The sequence below is a fragment of the Lepidochelys kempii genome, chromosome 1 (assembly GCF_965140265.1).
Source record: "Lepidochelys kempii isolate rLepKem1 chromosome 1, rLepKem1.hap2, whole genome shotgun sequence".
Taxonomy (NCBI): Eukaryota; Metazoa; Chordata; order Testudines; family Cheloniidae; genus Lepidochelys; species Lepidochelys kempii.
The window spans coordinates 197,893,101-197,914,150 of NC_133256.1; the positions used below are offsets into that span (position 1 = coordinate 197,893,101).

The following is a 21,050-nucleotide window of genomic DNA, read 5'->3' on the forward strand; positions in this document are numbered from 1 at the left end:
TTATTCTTTTACGTAGAGACTGTCCAGTTTGACCAATGTACATGGCAGAGGGGCATTGCTGGCACATGATGGCATATATCACATTGGTAAATGTGCAGGTGAACGAGCCTCTGATAGTGTGGCTGATGTTATTAGGCCCTGTGATGGTGTCCCCTGAATAGATATGTGGGCACAGTTGGCAACGGGCTTTTGTGGCAAGGATAGGTTCCTGGGTTAGTGTCTCTGTTGTGTGGTATGTGGTTGCTGGTGAGTATTCGCTTCAGGTTGGGGGGCTGTCTGTAGGCAAGGACTGGCCTGTCTCCCAAGATTTGTGAGAGTGTTGGGTCATCCTTCAGGATAGGTTGTAGATCCTTGATAATGCGTTGGAGGGGTTTTAGTTGGGGGCTGAAGGTGACGGCTAGTGGCGTTCTGTTATTTTCTTTGTTACGCCTGTCCTGTAGTAGGTGACTTCTGGGAACTCTTCTGGCTCTATCAATCTGTTTCTTCACTTCCGCAGGTGGGTATTGTAGTTGTAAGAATGCTTGATAGAGATCTTGTAAGTGTTTGTCTCTGTCTGAGGGGTTGGAGCAAATGCGGTTGTATCGCAGAGCTTGGCTGTAGACAATGGATCGTGTGGTGTGGTCAGGGTGAAAGCTGGAGGTATGTAGGTAGGAATAGCGGTCAGTAGGTTTCCGGTATAGGGTGGTGTTTATGTGACCATCGCATATTAGCACTGTAGTGTCCAGGAAGTGGATCTCTTGTGTGGACTGGACCAGGCTGAGGTTGATGGTGGGATGGAAATTGTTGAAATCATGGTGGAATTCCTCCAGGGCTTCTTTTCCATGGGTCCAGATGATGAAGATGTCATCAATATAGCGCAAGTAGAGTAGGGGCTTTAGGGGACGAGAGCTGAGGAAGCGTTGTTCTAAATCAGCCATAAAAATGTTGGCATATTGTGGGGCCATGCGCGTACCCATAGCAGTGCCGCTGATCTGAAGGTATACATTGTCCCCAAATGTGAAATAGTTATGGGTAAGGACAAAGTCACAAAGTTCAGCCACCAGGTCAGCCGTGACATTATCGGGGATAGTGTTCCTGACGGCTTGTAGTCCATCTTTGTGTGGAATGTTGGTGTAGAGGGCTTCTACATCCATAGTGGCCAGGGTGGTGTTATCAGGAAGTTCACCGATGGATCGTAGTTTCCTGAGGAAGTCAGCGGTGTCTCGAAGGTAGCTGGGAGTGCTGGTAGCGTAGGGCCTGAGGAGGGAGTCTACATAGCCAGACAATCCTGCTGTCAGGGTGCCAAATGCCAGAGATGATGGGGAGCCCAGGATTTCCAGGTTTATGGATCTCGGGTAGTAGATAGAACATCCCTAGACGGGCATAACGATAAATAAGACGGGCATCATGCATGGGGTTCTCCAAGGATCAGTTCTGGATATGTTTCTATTCAAAATCTTAATGATTGAGATAATGGCATAGAGTGTACACTTATGCCTTTAAGGTCCAGAAAACATGAGCTAGATAATGGCACAGAGAGTACACTTAGACAGCTTGTGAAAATTTAAGGTCTAGAAAACATGACTGATGCGGGAAGATTGAAATAGGACCACAGGTTTCAAGCACCCTTCACGACACCGGGCCGTCTCCCTCGCCGAGCGAGCCCCGCCCCCTCCCTCTGCTCCGAGGGTTGGCCCCAGGGAGCCTTATACGCCCGCAGCGCCGGTCGCAGGCGCCCCGCGGGGCCCAGGCACCACCCCCCTCGCTCCGCACGGCTAGGGCCCCTCCCCCCGCAGCCTAGACGCCCAGCGCGCGGCCAGGGCTCGCTGGGAGCTGTTGGGCCCCCGCGTCACTGGGCCTTTGTCACGTGACCGCGCCCGCCTCTTTTTCATGTTCCGCGCTCCCATCTCCCTCCCTCCGTCCGCGGCGCCAGCCTCGCGTCACGACGCCGGCTTCTGTCTGGCTCGCGCCCAGGTGAGTGACCCCGGAAGCGGAAGTGCAGGGGGGCGGGGAGTGGATTCCGGTTCCGGCGGCGCTGGTGCTGCGGGGAGACCGGCAACCGTCTCTTTCTCCTCTCCCTGTCCCCGCCGCGTCCCCTCCCCGTCCCCTCCCGCCGGCCCCGCCATGTACCCCGTGTTCCAAAGCACCAGCCGCGACTTCACTTTCGGGCCCTGGAGACTCAACGCCGCCCGGACCCACATCATGAAATCGGCCCAGGCCGAGAGGTGGGGGCGGGGCCCGCGGGGCCGGGGGGGTCGTGGCCGCTGACGCCGTTTCCAGGCCTGATGGGTGGGTGGGTGGGTCACAGACCCGGCTCGGGTTTGACCGATCGGGCCCTCCCTGGGTGGTGGGCGGGGGCTGCCTGTGCCCGCTCAGCGAGCGCGGGAGGGCGCCTCTGACGGGTCTGCGTTGTAAACCTGGGCGCAGGCTGGGGTTTCAGCCTGACCCCCCCCGCTGTCCACCCGCACGGAGGGAGTTCTCCTGTTGACATAATTATACCACCCCCAGTGAGTGGCGGTAGCTATGTTTGTCGTCCTGAGAGGCGCTCCCGCCTAGAGCGGTCCGCACTGGCACTTTTGTCTGTGAAACTTACGTTGGTCGTAGGTGTGGGGTGTTTTTTTTTTTCTTCACACCACTGACTGACAAAAGTGCTGATGTAGACAGAGCCTGAGTCTCCAAGTATGGGCCCCGCAGACCTGGGTTTACAATGCAGTGTAGGTATATCGTTATTGAGCAAGAGCTGAGTTTCTGCTAAGGAAATCTCCTAAAGAGCCACTGCAGAAAGAACTACTATGAAAAAAGAACCCCAATAAATGTAAGTCCCAAAGGGCCATCAGCTGGGGTCAAGAGTTTCTTTTGCGTCCTTTGTGTGATACTGTGGATCATCTTTTGGTTTGAGAGGCAGGGATGGTTTTGCTTTCCTCTTCCTAAGGTATTCAGGACTCTTGTTGTGGACTGATCAACTCAGGTTTTCTTACAAATGGACCACTTGCCCTTTCACACGTGGCAACAATTTCTGTTTCTATAAAGCAGTGGGGGAAACTGCTTCCTTCAGACCTGACTAAAGTTTGTTTGAAACTTGGACATTAAAGTAAATATAAATATTTCAGATACTAAAAGTAAAGTCTGAGCTTGTTTAGCAGTAACCACCTTTCACAGTTTGATATCTCTGGATCTCAAATCCTATGGTAAATTAAATCTGTCAGACTTACTTCAGCTCTTCTCAGTCTCTTGCCAATCTGTGACTTTCAGCTTGTGTTGCATTTATTTTTGTGTGATTCATTTGCTTGTTATAAACTTATTTCTTAAAAAGCTCTTTTATATAAGGCTGTCTCATGTTGAAAAATGTTTTTTGTATGTGAAGTCCTGAATAGACTATTTAATTGCATTTTGTAGCAAAGTGTATAATAAATACAGGCAGATGAAATCATAAGGTTTGGACACTATTTTTCATAGTACCTAGGAGCCCTCGTCATAAAGCTGGACCCCATTGTGCTGTGTACTGTACAAATGCAATGCACTTCTAGTCTGAAAAGTGACTGCAAAAATGGCACCTTGCTCATTCTATCTGGTCCTGATGTGTCTTAAGTTATAGCTGCTTGCTTTAGTGACTAAAATAACTTTTAGTGCATTTTTCACCTCATAGCTCTGCACAGTGATCACAATTACAGAAGAGAAAGAGAGATGGATTCTTATCTTTTTAATCCTTTTGTCTGCAGAGCAGATTCTCCAGAGATAGTAGTAGCTTGTCAGCTTTCCTGCAGTAAGCCCTACCAATGTTCCTCAAGCCTGACCTGCATGGGCCACTTGTAGGGGAGAGAATCTAACTGTAGCCTGCATTGCCCACACAGTCTTTCGCATGTCTCCTGAAACTATCCCAAAAGAGTGCCAATTGTTTGCAATGTAGATGCTTATTTTTCTCTAATTGAGATATTAACTCCTCACAGATAACTGAACACCTGCTAGATAATGAATACTTCCATCAGTTACCAATCAGAGTAGGTTTAGAACTGCTAACCTAAAGATGAAAGGTTGCATCTCACTGTACTGATCCTCTGAGCCATTCTGTTTGCCATATGTTTCTTCAACTGAAGCTAGTTTTTTAAATGGGCAGACTGCCCATGTAGCCTTTAAGTGCTTCTGAAGCAAATATCTCAACTCTGGTGAGTTGTTGTCTTGGTAGTTCAAAAGAGTAATACTACACTTGTACAGTGCCTAGCTCAGTAGGTCCTGGTCCATGTCTGTCCCTCCTAGGTGTTGCCACAGTAAAACTACTAATAAAAATGCAGGTTCCCCGTGCATCGTTATCTTGCTCTAAAGTAATACTGTGTGGTAAGTAGTACTAAGGCTATGTCTACACTTAAAATGCTTCAGTGGCACAGCTGAGTGCTTCAGTGTAGATGCTTACTAAGGTGACAGGAGGGGTTCTCCAGCCACTGTAGCAAAACTGAGAGGTGGTAGTGATGTCGATGGAAGAATTCTTCCGTTTATCTAGCATTGTCTACATAGGGGCTTAGATCAGCTTAAATACGTTGCTCAGGGGTGATGATCTAATTAGTTCGATCTAATTTTCTAGTGTAGACCAACCACAGCTGTCTACTTGTGAACTTCTCCATGTTTAAGAGAACTTCCGACAGTGTTGAGGAAGAGAGGAGACTACTGGAATATTTTGTAGTGTGAAGGAACAATGATCACTCAAATTAAACTATGCTTGTGGGCACAGTTACAAAGTCCTGCAAATGTAGATTGCAACCCTATTGATTTAACCTCTTTGTCCGCGTGCAGATTAGCTGATGAATTGCACATGCCTTCCCTCCCAGAAATGATGTTTGGAGACAACATCCTAAGAATTCAGCATGATTATGGCTTTGGAATTGAGTTCAATGCAACAGATGCTTTAAAATGTGTAAATAACTATCAAGGTATGATTAAAGTGGCCTGTGCAGAGGAATGGCAAGAGAGCAGGTGAGCACTGCGGTATTACCACAGTAACAGGGTAAGCACTAATGTGATGGGGGATGGAGTGTGATATGGTGGCTAATGCAGGAGACTGGTAGCCAAGGCTCTGCCACTTATTGAGTGGTCTTGAAAGTCACTTAAACTTTCTGTGCTTCAGTCTCCACATCTGTAAAACTGGGATAGTTGTACTTGCCTGCTTCTCAGGAGTATTGTGGTTTATTTAACACTTGTCAAGGACTTGGGTTTGATTCTGCATCCATTTAAGTCACTGGAAAAATTCCTGTTGTGACTTTAATGTTGCAAGATCATGCCCTTTGACATCTTAAAGTGAAAGGTGCTACGCAAGTACAAAATGTTGCTACTGGAGGTTCCTTTTTGTTGTGCATTTAGTCTTGATACACAATTCTACTGTGTATTTATCAGGTGGTTAGCAGTGATGCTCGCAGTATATGAAGCGAGGCACAGAAGAATCAGAACTGTACAAATGCCTAAGATACATTCTGCCAGCAGAATCCTTGGGTTGAACAGGCAAACTTAAATTGTACAATACTTGACAACGTTAAACTAAAGATTTCTGACTAAAATCATATGAACGAAGCACTTACGCTATGGGAGTTGATGCTTAGAATGGTCTTCAAAATCGCTGGATAAATATGAAAAGGAGTACTTGTGGCACCTTAGAGACTAACCAATTTATTTGAGCATGAGCTTTCGTGAGCTACAGCTCACTTCATTGGATGCATACCGTGGAAACTGCAGCAGACTTTATATACACACAGAGATCATGAAACAATACCTCCTCCCACCCCACTGTCCTGCTGGTAATAGCTTATCTAAAGTGATCATCAAGTTGGGCCATAGCAGGAGAGTGAGTTTGTGTGTGGGGGGCGTTGAGGGTGAGAGAACCTGGATTTGTGCTGGAAATGGCCCAACTTGATGATCACTTTAGATAAGCTATTACCAGCAGGACAGTGGGGTGGGAGGAGGTATTGTTTCATGATCTCTGTGTGTATATAAAGTCTGCTGCAGTTTCCACGGTATGCATCCAATGAAGTGAGCTGTAGCTCACGAAAGCTCATGCTCAAATAAATTGGTTAGTCTCTAAGGTGCCACAAGTACTCCTTTTCTTTTTGCGAATACAGACTAACACGGCTGTTGTTCTGAAACCTGGATAAATATGGATATTGTCAATAAGAAACAGTAGTGTATAGATGTGGCCTGACACTAGTGTCTTTGCACAGGCAAAATCGCTATTTCCAGGAAGTTTTGACTGTTTAAGGACATCAGTGTTGGGACCAGGGTATGTGTCTCTTGTATGTGGTATTGTAATGTTAAATGATTATTACAAAGTGTGTTTTCTCTTCCTTTATTGAGGACTGAGGCTGAACACACAAAAGAAGTAGTTAAACCATATGATTGGACCTATACGACAGACTACAAAGGAACATTATTAGGAGAAACTGTAAAGTTAAAAGTGAGTCTTTTCTCCTCGTTAAGTGCTCATTGCATCGCATTGTGTTTTGACTTATTGAAAAACAAAGCATGCCTTCTAAAATAAGGTTGCATAGTTTTGAAGAGATCTGCCTTCAAAGTATAATTGGGGTTTATGGAGTCTTCAGTATTTTTTTTTTTTTTAAGCAAATCACAGTTCACTTTGAATAATTTAGTGTTTGGGTTTTTTTAAATCTGAATTATATATAAAAATGCCCCCAAAGTCCCTTGTATTTGGAATATATGCTTGTGTGTGTGTGTGGGGGGGTTCTTAATGTTTATTGGGTTACAACTGAAGTCCTGAACTCCCCAGATATGTGAGGACTGAAGTTCTCCTGTAATTCTGTAGTACTCTAAGCATGCAGTGTGCCAGCTGGCTGTGACGTTGTACCCCAGATTTGGCTGTTAATCAGTGGTGCTGTGTTTACATACAGTAATAACTGTGTTCATACCTCATTTGTGACAACCTCTCCCCGATCGTAAGTAACTGTTTTAAAGTAGCTCTGAAATATCCAGTGCATCTGCTTGATATTAACAAGCAAAAAAACCCAAACCCCTCAATCCCCTACCTCTACTAGGCAGATGATTCTAGTTAATCCCCTAGCCTTACTATAGTTATTTAAAAAACCCTAAACTCTTGGGTCCCTTTGGAATGAATTGTGCTATATAAATATAAAACTTCTCATGTTGGCCAAATGGCCCTTGGCCTGGTACCTTTTCAGAGAGGATAAAAGTGGTAGCTTTGCGTGTGTGTACAGAATGAGAGGACCTGGGAAGTGAGAAAGATAACTGCACAGAAAACTTGGGTAAGGGGAAGAAGCATTTTTTTATTGTCTGTCTATAAAAATTCTTGGTGTTCCATATAAAATATAGAAGCTTACAGTATTTATAACCAAAATACTATTCAGAAATATCTATTAATACATGTCACACTGTCTGGTCTGGCTCACGATTGTGAGTGCCAACCTCAGGGCAGACTGACAAAAACAGGACACATATCCCGAAATGGTGGTATGGTCTATAAATAGATTTCACCAAGCCAGTGACAAATATGAACTCCTGGATCACTACACCAGTCTTACAATGGAAACATAGACAGTAACCTTAGACTTTTCAGTCTATCTTGCCATCCAGGCAAGCTGGACTTAGTGATAAATGGTCATTTACACCAAAAATCACAAAATATTCAGATTGCTTCCAGTCCCAAGAGGCCAGTCATTTACCCCAAATCAGTTGGTACCCTAGATCTTACACCAAAGACAATGCAAGTAGCCAATCCTGTAAAAACTATCTAAAGGTTTTAAAATAAATGAGTTAGTTACAGGTTAAAGCAAGCAAACATACGCACAAATAAGTTGCAATAAAAATGCCAAGAGTGACAGAGTTGTGATCTGTCAATTCAAAATGTCTTTCAGGGCAGATCCAGAGGTAACCCGTGGGGATCTCTGGCTTCCGTTTAGTGTCTCTGACCCTGTGAGAGTTCAAACAGTAAAGAGATGGAAATGTTCATGTGTTTTTGGGCTTGTCTTCGTGTATAGTGCTATAGTGGCGCAGCTGCAGCGCCTTAGTGAAGATGCTACTGCATCGACAGGAGAGCTTTGCCCATTGGCAGTTACTTCCTGAGAGATAGTAGCTGTGTCAGTGGGAGAAGCTCTCCCGCCGACATAGTGCTGTCTACATGGGGGATTGGGACTGTATTACTGCATTGCTCAGGGGTTTGGATTGCTAAAGTTATACCAATATAGGTCTGCAATGTACTCCTGGCCTTTGTTTTATTTCCTTAGTTTGGCCTGCAAGTCCACTGAATGAGCTTCCTTGCACATGGCATTTCCAAGATGTGATACAGCCATTCACTAATCCTTTGTATTGTGATGTTCCCTGATAGCCCATCTGATTTTGATAGTTCTTCTGAACAGGCTGGTGGGAGCACTCTTATCATTTGAGTTCACAAGATTAGAGCAAACATTTTCAAAGTTATAAAGCAAAACGTACATATTTCCTGATAGCATGGAATGCAGACATTACAAATAAAATAAATTCATGCAAAAACTTGCAAACAATCTACAGACTCTGAACCCTAAATACATTCTTATAAGACTTAATACCTATTTTGGGCAACACTGACACATAAATGAGCTGGTCTGGTCTCCAGCTATGAGTTTGTCAGTTCTTAGCTAATGCCTGCAGTCTTGGCAAGAGCTGGCTCCTGGGCGGCCAGCATCACAATACTCTCAGTACTTCCCCAACTGTTTGAAATCCAGAATTCAGTCAAAACTGTTTGCAGATACTTTTTTTTCAAGTGAAATTTAGCAAAACCCGTGCTTAGCCTGCCCCAATCTGCAAAATGACAGCTCATGGGAAATCCCAAACTTTACTCTTGGAATTTTTAGCTTTTAGCAATTTTTTTCTATAAGAAGCTCAGAGACTTTTGACTGAGCACCACAGAATTAAAGATGTATTAAACCAGGGAGTTGCAGAGTACAGGGTTTTCAGCAGAAGACATAGTCTGCAGATATCTTATGCCAAATTATGCTAGAGAGACAAGGTGGGTGAGATAATATCTTTTATTAGACCAACTTCTGTTGGTGAGAAGAAGACTCTGTGTAAGTTTGAAAGCTTCTCTCTCATCAAGAGAAATTGGGCCAGTAGAATTATTTGGTCCAGTAAAAGTAACTACCTCACCCACCTTGTCTCGCTAATATACTGGGACTGACACTGCTACAACATCGCTGCCAAATTATGCTAACTATTCTTGAACTTAATTTTCCTAGGTTGTACCTACAACTGATCACATTGATACAGAGAAATTGAAAGCCCGGGAACAGATTATGTTTTTTGAAGAAGTTCTGCTGTTCGAAGATGAGCTTCATGATCATGGTGTTTCAAGCCTGAGTGTAAAAATAGTGAGTTTAATCACTTCCTAAATACATATTCCCCCACTCCCCCAAAAAATCTTCTCTTGAGTTGCAGTTAAGGAAAGTAAAAAGCAGACCTAATGTACTGTTATAGGTTTAGTTAAGACCCATTAAATTGATGAGTTGAACAGCAGGCCTTCTTTCAGGTTAAATGTAAGACAATTGTGGCCTCCAAGACAAAGGCACACTCAAGGTCACTCAGGAGTTCGAAAGACTTTGGTGGAGGGTTTTTGGGTTTTTTTTTAATTTTTTTTTTAACTGAGTACTGTTTTTGAGTAAGGGAGAAGTGTTCTGTGGGTGTGGGGAGAGGGCGAGAGACGTGCACAGAAGCTGAAGCAGAGAGAGAATGCTAAGCAGACACAGCCTGCAACATGCTGAGAGGAGAGGTTTTGGGTCAGCGTACTGGCTGAAAGTTTGGTTTTGTGAGCAAAGAAGCAATCTCCTTTTTAGTTTTTCTGGGTTTTTTGTTTTGTTCCTCCTGCATTTGAAGAAAGAGGACTTTGTACATTCTTTGTAAATAAACAAAAATACCAGACTCCATCATGAGTGTTTTCTCCCAATGGGAACAACCCACAGGTCCCCAAACTTTCACAAGCTGTTTGGATTCAAAGTGGGAACAGTACAATAAACTAAAATTTAAAAATTCCTTCAGTGTAAATAATCAAGGTGGTTTTAGTGTCTCAGGTAAGGAACATTTCTAAAGGGGATTTACCTTGACTCTGTCCCTCTATAATAACAGCTTGCTTCTGCCGTTTCTCACCTGCTTCACAAGGGGAGTTGAGGATTAATTTGCTGAAATTTGTAAAGCACTTTGTGAATGCTGTAGAAGTGTGTATCAATTACCATCAACGTCCTAGTGTTCATTCTTTTGTTACAAAATCCTTAAATGAATAGGATGGGATCTATCCCCACTGCTTGGGTTCGAGAGGTGTGCTTCCCAGCCTGGGTAGAGAGACACACACTTGCACACTAAAAATAACAGTATGGCCATGGCAGCATGGGCGGTGGCTTGGGCTAGCCACTAGAGTACATACCCAGAGGACTGGGTGTGACTGTACCTGTGTGGCTAGCTCAAACTGCTGTCCATGCCACTGTGGCCACACTGCTATTTTTAGCATGCTGATGTAAACCAAGCTAGTGCGTGTCTTTACTCCTGCTGGTTCACAACTACAGTGTCGAATTACCGTTGGGGGGTGAGGCCTGTCTTATGTGATGGCCTGGATCATAATATTGAGGAGTTATGTCTGTTTGGGAGACATTTAATGCCCCAACTGGCAAATATATGTAAAATGTAAGTTTTTTGTTTTTCTTCCTAAAAGCATAATCTTGTAGAAGAAAAGGATATTGGTATCAGAGGTTACAAGGAACAATCTTTTCCCCTGTCACGGCAATAGGCAGGGCAGGATCATTATAAATGTTATGTAATAATTTGTTGAATCATGTTAATTATGTACATTGATATTTTCTCAATCTTTTGAGGCAGCTATAACAGATCATTAGGCACAGACCTTGACTGCACCATTTAAAGCTCACTGCCTCCCATTCAGTCCAGTGGAGCTTATATTCTTCACAAGACTGTGGCTTGGAACAGTCCAAGCGCTACTAGCACTAGTGGTTCTGAACATCTGGCTAAATGGCTGCATATTTTACAGTAAAATGTCATAATGTGTCAAATGAAACATCTTGTTTTTTTGCAGAGAGTAATGCCTTCCAGCTTCTTTGTGTTGTTGAGGTTTTTCTTGCGCGTTGATGGTGTACTTATCAGGATGAATGATACAAGACTTTACCATGAGGTAAACACTTATATCCTTGATGTCTGTTTCATGTTCCACTTGGCAGAATATGGCCCATACAGTGGTACTGTCATTGTATGCAGTGGTGGTGTAGCCGTGTCCGTCCCAGGATATTAGAGAGACGAAGTGGGTGAGGTAATATCTTTTATTGAACCAACTTGTATTGGTGAGAGAGACAAGCTTTTGAGCTTACAGAACTGGGAAACTAATTCAGTGTCACAGCTAAAATGAGTAAGTTTCCCAGACCTGCAGAAGAGCTCTGTGTGAGTTTAAAAGCTTGTCACTCTCCCCAACAGAAGTTGGTACAATGAAAGATATCACCTCACCTACCTTGACTCTCTAGTGTTACTTTCTGTCAGAGGAATTGCAGAAGTCACAGCAATGCTGATGTTGGGTTAGGGAGAGTAGAGGCTAACTGGACTGAACTTTGAATTTATTATTTTATGCATATTTATTACGGTAATGCCCAAGGACCCACTAAGAATGGAGCCCCATTGTGCTAGGCACTGTACCAACACAGAGTAGTAGACAGTCCTTGACCTGAAGAGCTTATAGTTTAAACAGACAAGAGAGACAAAGGGTAAGGGAAAGAAGTGGAACATACAAAGTGAACACTATGATCTTGTTCTCTATGCTAATTGCTCCCAACCTCCAGACATCTCCTGTTGGCTTGTTGTGGCTCCCAGCAGCATTTACACATCTCATTCGTTTATGTATTTTACATAATTACATAATTTCCTCTGCTTTAGTTTCCCATCTTTAAAATGTGGATAACTTACCAAATAGGTGATATTGAAGCTTTATTAAGCTTTATTTATTATGAAGCTGTCTGTAAAGCACTTAGAGATGCTTGGATAGTATGTACTTTAGAGGTCTCCTTCCTTTACTACTCTGTTAAACCAGGTAGAAAGCTATATGACTACCGGGACCGTCTCGCTGTTGCTGCAGAGGGTACTGGCTATATGTGTATTGCTCAGTACAGGACATAATTCAGCATTATTTTATGCAGCCATTTGAGTCACATGCACATAGTGTCTGGCTCCATGACAGGTAGATCATTCTGGAATAAAAGACAGCCTTCTGTGGAAGTCAAAATCCACTGTACTGTAGGTACAAATTGAGAAACTCCCTTGGAGTCTGAATTTTCTGCTTCTCAAGTCATACAGCTCCCCAGGCCTGTAACCATGCATTTGGAGGAGAAGAGAACTTGTGATGGTGAGGTGCCTGTGGCATCTAAATTTGACACCTTCCTCAGTATTTAAAGGTGGGCTGCCATATTCTGCTGCTTCTTCCCTGTCTCTGTTATTGAAAAATATCCTGGTAGGATGGATACCTCTTTGTTGTTGCCTTGTTGCTCTATGGCTGACTTCTGGAGAGCGCCACAGACTGCACTCTTCTCGGGGGAATTTTTGTGATGCTGTTGCCAGACCAAGGTGCAAGAAACTCCTAAGATTGCACTTGAGCCCAAGCATCCCATGAAATGAGATCAGGGCACTTCTGGGATGTATTGTTTGTTCCTCCCTTCAATGCCATTGATGATGCCAATAATTGGGCTTCACCTGAGCAAAGATTAACAAATATATTAAATTATAGTTCTTGTTTTGCAGAAAAATGACTGCTGGGAGCTAGATTGAAATTGCTAAACTTCATTTTTTTTTCCCACAGTAAACTTAAATTCTAGTCTCTACACTGAAAAATCTTTAGCCAACAAAATCCAGATGTATTCAAATTCAGTTTATTTACAATGTTCAGTTCACAGAATACTAGAGAATATATTTTTGTAACTGTTTTGACTGTTTTCTCTTATTAGGCTGACAAGCCCTACATGTTACGGGAATACACATCTAAAGAAAGCAAAATTTCAAGCTTAACGGTAATGCATTTTAAACATGTTTTCCACGTATACTAGCTTCAGTGTCTTATGACTGGTGTAGAAAGTGCCATATCAGGTCAGAGCTCTGCTTGTTTTAGCCTTGTACCTCAAGAGAGACAAAACACCTCCTGACCATTTTGCAGTGCTATTTGGAGGAAGATTGATTCTTGGCCCTTGTAGATAATCTGCCCGTAAAGTGACACATGGTACTAGATTACTATTCATCTTTGTTTGAATAGTTATAAATATTAGCATTATTATAAATAATAGAATTATTCATCCACAGTTTAAGACCCCATGATCTCCTGTGGCAATTAATTCCGCAGACTAGTGGTTGCCTACACTGCTAGCAATATTTGAGGTCTATTTACTAACACAGACTGATGCAGACTGGCTGATGCGAATGCTATAATTGGCCTTTAAAACTGAAAGGCCTGTGGTCTTATGCTACTAAAGTGCATTTGTACAATAGTATAAGCGCTTAGAGAGAACTGCAAGATCTAGTTGTTAGAGCTAGGAACTAAGAGTTGGGACTACTGAGTTCTTTTCTTGACTCCACCATTGACTCATTGTGTGACCTAGGACAAATCACTTAATGTTTCTCTGCCTCATTTTCCCCATCTGTAAAATGAGGCTAATGCTGCACTAATTTTGGGGGGGATTTCTGGGGCTTTGTTTGTAAAACATTGGAGATCCTTAGAAGTAAGGGATTATGCTATAAGAATGACCCTTTCTTATTCAGCATACAGTATATGATCCCTGCATATCTGAATTAAATCTGTTTAATGACAGAATCTAAGTTTGTGTTGTAGAGTCCACATAGCTAGCAGAGTGAACTGGATGCTGTTCTGCCACATACTTCAAAATGATCATCTAAGCTACAGAATCTTTATTGCTGGTCATGATAAAGGGACAGAGCACAAATGGATTTTCCTAGTTGAGTTTGCAGAGCTACCTGTTAGATAAAAGTCAGCTTTGGACTTGTAAATTGGGAACATCGGATCTAAAAATCATTCAGAGTAGTATGAAATCCAGCACATTACATTAAGAGCCAGTTTCAAAATCCAACAGCACTGTGCTTTGATAAAAGCCTGAACAGGCTGCAGTATGGGCTGCATTCCAGCAACTTTTGAGTAATATAAGGCTTGAAGTTAGTGTTCTCAGAATAACTCCCCTTCAGACTTCTTGTAAGTAATGTGGCAGTGTAGTCTCTGGAAGCACCTATAGAGAAGAGAGTTTGTGAAATGCCTCTTTCATTGAATTATCTGGTTTTAATTTAAGATGCTTGAATGAAATATTTCTAAACACTTAGAATTAGAGCATTTTTGCTCTGAAAATGCAGGTTTTTTGGTGGTTCCATTTACTGAACAGGTTGGTTCCCTGTGTGTATTCAGAATTCTGTCTGCTGACTTCAGTGTCTAAAACTTTTACTGGTAACTGTATTGGGCTCTTCAGAACGAAGAGGAAGTGCACTGACATTATTAACAGAATAGTTGATGTGCTAGTCAGTTACACCTGAGCTACTCCATTGAAGATGTTGGAGTCATTGGGAGACATTAAACATGGGACTCCACAATACCATTTTCAGCCACTTTTTGGAGCAGAAATTCAATTTAAAAATACAATCAGTTAAAAAAAAAAAAGTGAAATGTAGTTTTGAGTACCCCACACTTGCCCTTGAGTGTCCCTGCCAGTTTTTGTGGTCTTACAGTTATATTTTTCTATTAAATGTTTTTGTTCTAAAAGACTCTCACAGAGCAGGAAAACAGAGTGTACACAACATTCAGTTAAATGTATAAAGTACATTGAATGAATATAGCTGGCTGATATTGCGTGTTTTAACTGTAGTCAGTGAATATTTCATACAGGTGGGAGTTTAAGTTGGGTCCCTTTAAACTTTGCTTTGAAAATATTCGTTTGTCTGTTGATTTATTTCTAACTAAAATATTTGCTCCTTAGCATGTTCCACCCTCCCTGTTCACGGAGCCTAATGAGATCTCTCAGTATTTACCTGTAAAGGAGACTGTTTGTGAGAAGCTAGAATTCCCAGAGAAGTTGGATCCTGAGCCTACAGCCTCATCAGAAAGCACATGCATGGAATGTAAATAAATGTGACTTTTTGTGGACTTGAAATGGGCCCTCTTCTGGAGATCATATGATCACTTGACCATTACTACTGGCGTAGTTTCACTATTTATGGGCTAAAGATCATTTGTTTGGCTAATTTTTCTGTAGCCTTAAGGGGGCAAAAAGCTCATTTCAGACAGGTTTCACTAATGTGTATATTGTCCTTTTTTTTTAATTATTATTTCAAACCCCTGTCTGGAATTAATGGTAGACTGCCATTAGGTGAGAATTGCCTTGGAGAATAAACTCCTCCCATGAATAGCAGTTTTTGTTCTGTTTTGAGCATTTGGCAGCTATATTGCCTACACCCGCAACCACTAGCACCCTGGATCAAGAATTTTGGCTCTTGGTACCGAGAAGCTAGTGTAATTCACAAACCTGAGCAGCTTTTATTAATTGTATGTAGAATTTGTCTACAATAAAAGGTTTTGTTCCCTATGATGTATATGATGATTGACCTTCTGTTGTACATTAGAAATTTTGCTTGGCTCCCCTTGGTGTAAGATAATATACAAGTTGGGTAATTTCTCTGAATTTTAATCCCAGACGTTTTATTGGAGGATATTTATTCTTCCCTCGTGAATAGCTTTTAAAAAGCTAGCAATATGCAAAGCATTACAATTTCCGACACATTATTAAGATATCACCTTGTTCGGGAGCCGTTAACACAGAGCAGGGAAATGGCTTGAAGTTAACAGAGGCCCACACAATGGTAAGTTTATCAAGTACCAATTCACCTGATATCTAGTGTGGCTGGACTGTCTGACAATACTAATCTGACTTACTTGTATTAGGTGTGCTGCTAATGAAGTATTCTAGTCATTAAAATGCATTGTACTGCATCGACTTCCCGGCCAGCCCCCCATTTAGTTGGTCGTGGCCTGACAATCAAACTGCTGAGTCCCAGGTATTTCAATTCCTAAAGGGTTGAGGTGTTCGTTTTTTGAGACTAGAGTTTCCCAAGCTTTAAAGGGACAATATTTTAGGTGTGAAATTTAGGTTTTATTTCTTACATACTACAAATCCTAATATGATTAAAAGTGTATTTGTGTATGTATATTCATGATTCTGTTCCAACACAATTTATACTTTTGTGGATTTAAACATTTACCCTATGTAGTCGTAAAACCTGAACACATCGATGTGATATAGCATGAGAACCAAGAATCTAAACTGACCAATCTGGTTTCATGCCCATATTGAATGACACGCAAGAATTAAATGCAGGTGATGACAAAAAGTAAATTTTAAGTGTTAAACTGATTCAATATTCCACAATGGTGGCAATAATCTAGATGAGGGAAGAAAAGTTTTAATCTTGTTAAGAAATGTATATATTCTAATTCTTCTCTGCATCAAAATATGCAATTTAGAGTTTACCCATAGTGATAAGATATTTAGATGTTTTACAAAAAATTAAGAAAACCATTGCGACTTAAAAGAATGAAAGCTGTTTTGGTTTAAGATGACACTGAATTTTAGAGAAAGCTACTGCCATGATAGTGATGGCAGGTGTCTTTCTGAAGATTGGCTTCACTAGTGCAGTGAGGCAGTATGGTCGAGTGGAGTGAGCATGGGACTGCAAGGCAGGAACTCCTAAGCAGTAGGCCTGGCTCTGCCACAGATTCACTGTATAACTATGGGTACGTCACTTAACCGTTCTGTGCCTCTGTTTCCCATCTATAAAATGGGGGTAATACATTCCTACCTTACTGGATTTGTGAGGATTAATTTGTAAAGTATATCCATGCAAAGTATTCCTGAATACACCTGCAGCCTTACATTTGGAAAAGACTAGCATGCAAAACAAACACATTAAATGATTTACTCTCAGTTTGATTCAACTAGAGAAGAGGACTGAGTTTAAAATATAACTTACTACTCAAAGAGCTAGCTAATTTCCAGGTAGATGTTACCCAGGGACATTTAGAGTGTGGGATGACTGCATATGTGGCCACTGAGAGGCAGGTAAATCCTCATATGCAAAAATCCCCAATTTATTCTTTCTCCAGCACCAGGCCGCAGCTACCTCCAAACTACTTCTCCCCGCACTTGGTTCCTAGTTAAGCCCCCTATATCTAGATAAACAGGGTGAATCTGGCAGGGAAGGAATTTGACATGGAAGCAGGCATAGTAAATAAATTTGGGGGAAATACATTTAGGTCTCATTCAGTGAGGGGGAAAAGAAGGCAAAGGATAGGAACAACATTGAGCAAAGAGGGGGCTGTTGTGCGGGGAAGTAAGTCTTACTGCATCCTTTATTTAAAGCATATACCATTTTAGATGCCTCCTAAGAGGCTTAAAAAAATCAGACATTTTGGAGTCGTGGTTGGTAGTGATGGAGAGGAGAGTTGGGATGCTGATAACATAAGGAAACATACCTGTGTGCTGGCTAAAAATACTATGGTTCAGGTTTGGTCAGTGATAATGTTCAGCTCCATCACACTGAGGCAGGATGGAGGAGAAAAATCCACCTATTTCATCTCTAGTATTGAGAAGGGGTGTATTGCATGTTTAGCATATATTGTGTGTGTGAGCCCTTCCATTACTGCTTCTAGTGTTTTGTGATCTGTTTAAAACAGCTGTGGAGTTTGCACTTATCTCTGAATATGTTCACATCTGATATCCATCTTTTTTGGCTACCATGCATTTAAATGGAATGTGTACCTTGGAGAAATCACAGGATCCTATTAGAAAGTTATACTTCCCTACAAAATAAAATGCAGTATGGGGTGTTTTCTCTTGTCACTCTAAATGTGTTATGTTGTGTAAATACACAAGAGGCTGAGAAATTGGTGTATTGGATGCTGCTCAGATACAAGCTTCCCAGAGGAAAGAAGCCAGTGCCAGTCTTATGTGATGTGCACAGGTTGTATGCCTCTGAGGGATGGGGGAAATGCTTCTCTGGCAGTTTTGTGGTCAGTTTAATATGTGATGGTCTATATTTGTAGTTGTCTATCACTAAATAAAATGTATGCAACATTTTATAGTTCTGTCTAAGTCTGAGTTTTATTAGAAAAATAAACATAAAAAGAATGACGGTATACTTGGATGATGTATATTAACCTTTTTCAGATACTTCTATCTCATGATACACCACTTTAAATATGAAAACAAATAGGGTAGCATTTCCCAAAGTGCTGCTATGTAGGGAGGTGAACCCAAAAGCCTAGCTGAAGGGGCAAAAAAATAAAAAAATAAAAAAAAAAAATGTATAAACGAAGATGGCTAGGCCTCTAACAGCCCATGGTGGGTTGAAGGCAGGATGTGATTGGTTTAATTTTTCTAAAGCAGGTGAGTGGGGTTCAGGTTTCAAACGTTTGGGAAGTACTGTATTAGAGCATAACTTTCAGAGGTGATGAACACTCCTGGCTTCCTTAGAAGTCAGCCTGAGCTGTAGTTCTTAGCACATCTGACCTTTCCACTCTCCAAGAACTGATGCAAATTGTGTATACATGTTGAAATTTAAAACTCACGTTAGCGCTAAATGTTCAGCGATATCACTGTGAAACCAAAGCAGTCTAAAGAATCACAATACTGCATCTCTCAGTGAATCTTGAAAAAATTAGGGCTGTCAAACTATTAAAAAAATTAATCATGAGATTTTAAAAAAATCGTGATTAATTGCAGTTTTAATAGTAGAATATTTATTTAAATATTTTTGGCTGTTTTTCTACATTTTCAAATATATTGACTTCAATTACAACAGAATACAAAGTGCACAGTGCTCACTTAACTTTTTATTACAAATATTTGCACTGTAAAAAACATAAATAGTATTTTTCAATTAATCTAGAAATACTGTAGTGCAATCTCTTTATGGTGAAAGTGCAACCACAAATGTAGATTTTTTTTTGACATAACTGCACTCAAAAACAAAATAGTGTAAAACTTTAGAGCCTACAAGTCCACTCAGGCCTCTTTCTTGTTCAGCCAATTGCTAAGACAAACAAGTTTGTTTACATCTATGGGAGAGAATGCTGCCCGCTTCTTATTTACAATGTCACCTGAAAGTGAGAACAGGCATGTTTAGCATATCTGGCACGTAAATACCTTGCAATGCCGGCTGCAAAAGTGCCATGCGAACACCTGTTCTCACTTTCAGGTGAAACAAATAAGAAGTAGGCAGCATTATTGCCCATAAATGTAAACAAACGTGTTTGTCTTAGCAATTGGCTGAACAAGAAGTAGGACTGAGTGGACTTATTGGCTCGAAAGTTTTACATTGTTTTATTTTTGAGCACAGTTATGTAACAAAAAAATCTACATTTGTAAGTTGCACTTTCAGAATAAAGAGATTACAGTACTTGTCTGAGGTGAATTGAAACATACGGTTTAATCACAAATAATATAAAGTGAGAACTACACACTTTGTATTCTGTATTGTAATTGACATTGATATATTTGAAAATGTAAAAAAAAAATTATGTAATAAATTTAAATTGGTATTCTGTTTAACAGTGTGATTAAAACTGTGATTAATTGTGATCAATTTTTTTTAATTGAGTTAATTTGTTCTGAGTTACCTGCTGCAATTTGTTAACAGCCCTTAAAAAAAAAAAAAAAAAATCCAAACAAAACAAGACAAAACACTGCCTGTCTCCTGCTGGCTTCATGTCTGAAGAAAATTACTGGATGGTAATTAAATAAAAAAACAAAAAACAAAGTCCATGAGGGCTCTGCAAAAGCTACACAGACAGTACTGAAGATACATTTCTTGCTTTACATGTCTATGGATGTGCTTTCATGTCTTTGAAGATCATGAATGTTTGAAGCTAGCTTGTCTGGTGCAGGGTTGTCACTTATACATGCCCCATTTTGTTTCCCTGGTTGAATTTCCCAATGCCATAAACCAATTTTTAGAATGGGTGGAATGTCCAATGAGCTGTTTGAAGAGAGAGTCCAAAGGCTTTGAATATAAGGTATAATTGTTTAAAAAAAGAAAAATGAATGTTTTCATCATAATATACCTATATTTACTGTGCAGAAACTGGATCTGCACTTCCAACAGTGTAATCTTACTTCTTTCCATCCAGAGCTAAGAAGAAATTGCTCATTGCACCGGTGTTTTGGTTGGTTCTTAAACTGATGTTAGTACAGACCATAAAGAAATTTATTTGGTGTAATTGGAGTTATTAAATGCTTCAAGACATGATATTTTTTAAGACATGTATGTTTTAAAATAGTGCAACTTGACATTTTCAAAGTTTAGCATTGTGGAATATCCTTAATGGAATTTACAATTCTGAATTGAAGAAATGTTTGAAAATGCATTGTTTGCTCTCTCCTGTCTGTTTTGCAATGTCATTATGAAAGCATGTATATTTCTGTTCTTGTATTAATAGCTTACAGCATACTTAGTAACTAAGTGCCTGATCTTGCGCTCTTGAAATCAATGGAAATTTTATGATTGACTTTAGTGGGTGCAGGAGCTAGCCCTATGTGCTACCAACATCTTTTGCATACTAGGGCCTGATCCTGCAAACACTTCTGCACATCTATATGCATGTGAATAGTGCATACAGCATGTACTAAAAATTTTGCTGGAGCAGGCCTAAAAAGCAACTATGATTGCTTATAGTCTTAACATTTCAAATCTTCAATGATCTTGCTATATAAATAATTGATATTTTGGAAGCCCAATAAACAACCTTCTTAAGCTTTAGCTAAATAAAAGAGGAATGCAAATATGTACCCAAAGAAAGTAGTGAAGAAATGATTAACAGAAGAGTGGCTTTTGGAGTTTTTTAAAATTGGTTAGAAATAAGACACTCTGTACAATGTTGGTTTTTAAACAATAGTGGGTCAGGGAGAAAACTAAAAAAGGTTAGTATGCTCCCTTTTAAGAAAAATAATAAAATAGAAGTTGCCGTGATATAGTCACTTGCATGCTATTTATATTATTTTGTAGTA

General features: G+C 40.8%; 1 protein-coding gene across 3 annotated transcripts; it reads left to right on the forward strand.

Annotated features, from left to right (window-relative positions):
- Positions 1-1,963: 1,963 nt before the first annotated feature.
- TIPRL (TOR signaling pathway regulator) lies at positions 1,964-18,126 on the forward strand. 3 transcript variants are annotated; one of them, XM_073307963.1, is made up of 8 exons: positions 2,150-2,204; positions 2,912-3,070; positions 4,765-4,944; positions 6,313-6,412; positions 9,201-9,332; positions 11,042-11,137; positions 12,948-13,010; positions 14,970-18,126. In XM_073307963.1, the coding sequence occupies exons 3-8, from the start codon at positions 4,784-4,786 to the stop codon at positions 15,117-15,119; spliced, it is 702 nt and encodes a 233-aa protein (XP_073164064.1). In that variant the 5' UTR covers positions 2,150-2,204; positions 2,912-3,070; positions 4,765-4,783; the 3' UTR covers positions 15,120-18,126. The 3 variants fall into 3 exon arrangements, with proteins under 3 accessions (XP_073164045.1, XP_073164064.1, XP_073164054.1); XM_073307944.1 differs by lacking the exon at positions 2,912-3,070 and having other exon boundaries at positions 1,964-2,204; XM_073307953.1 differs by lacking the exons at positions 2,150-2,204; positions 2,912-3,070 and adding an exon at positions 2,331-2,794.
- The last annotated feature ends 2,924 nt before the right edge of the window (positions 18,127-21,050 follow it).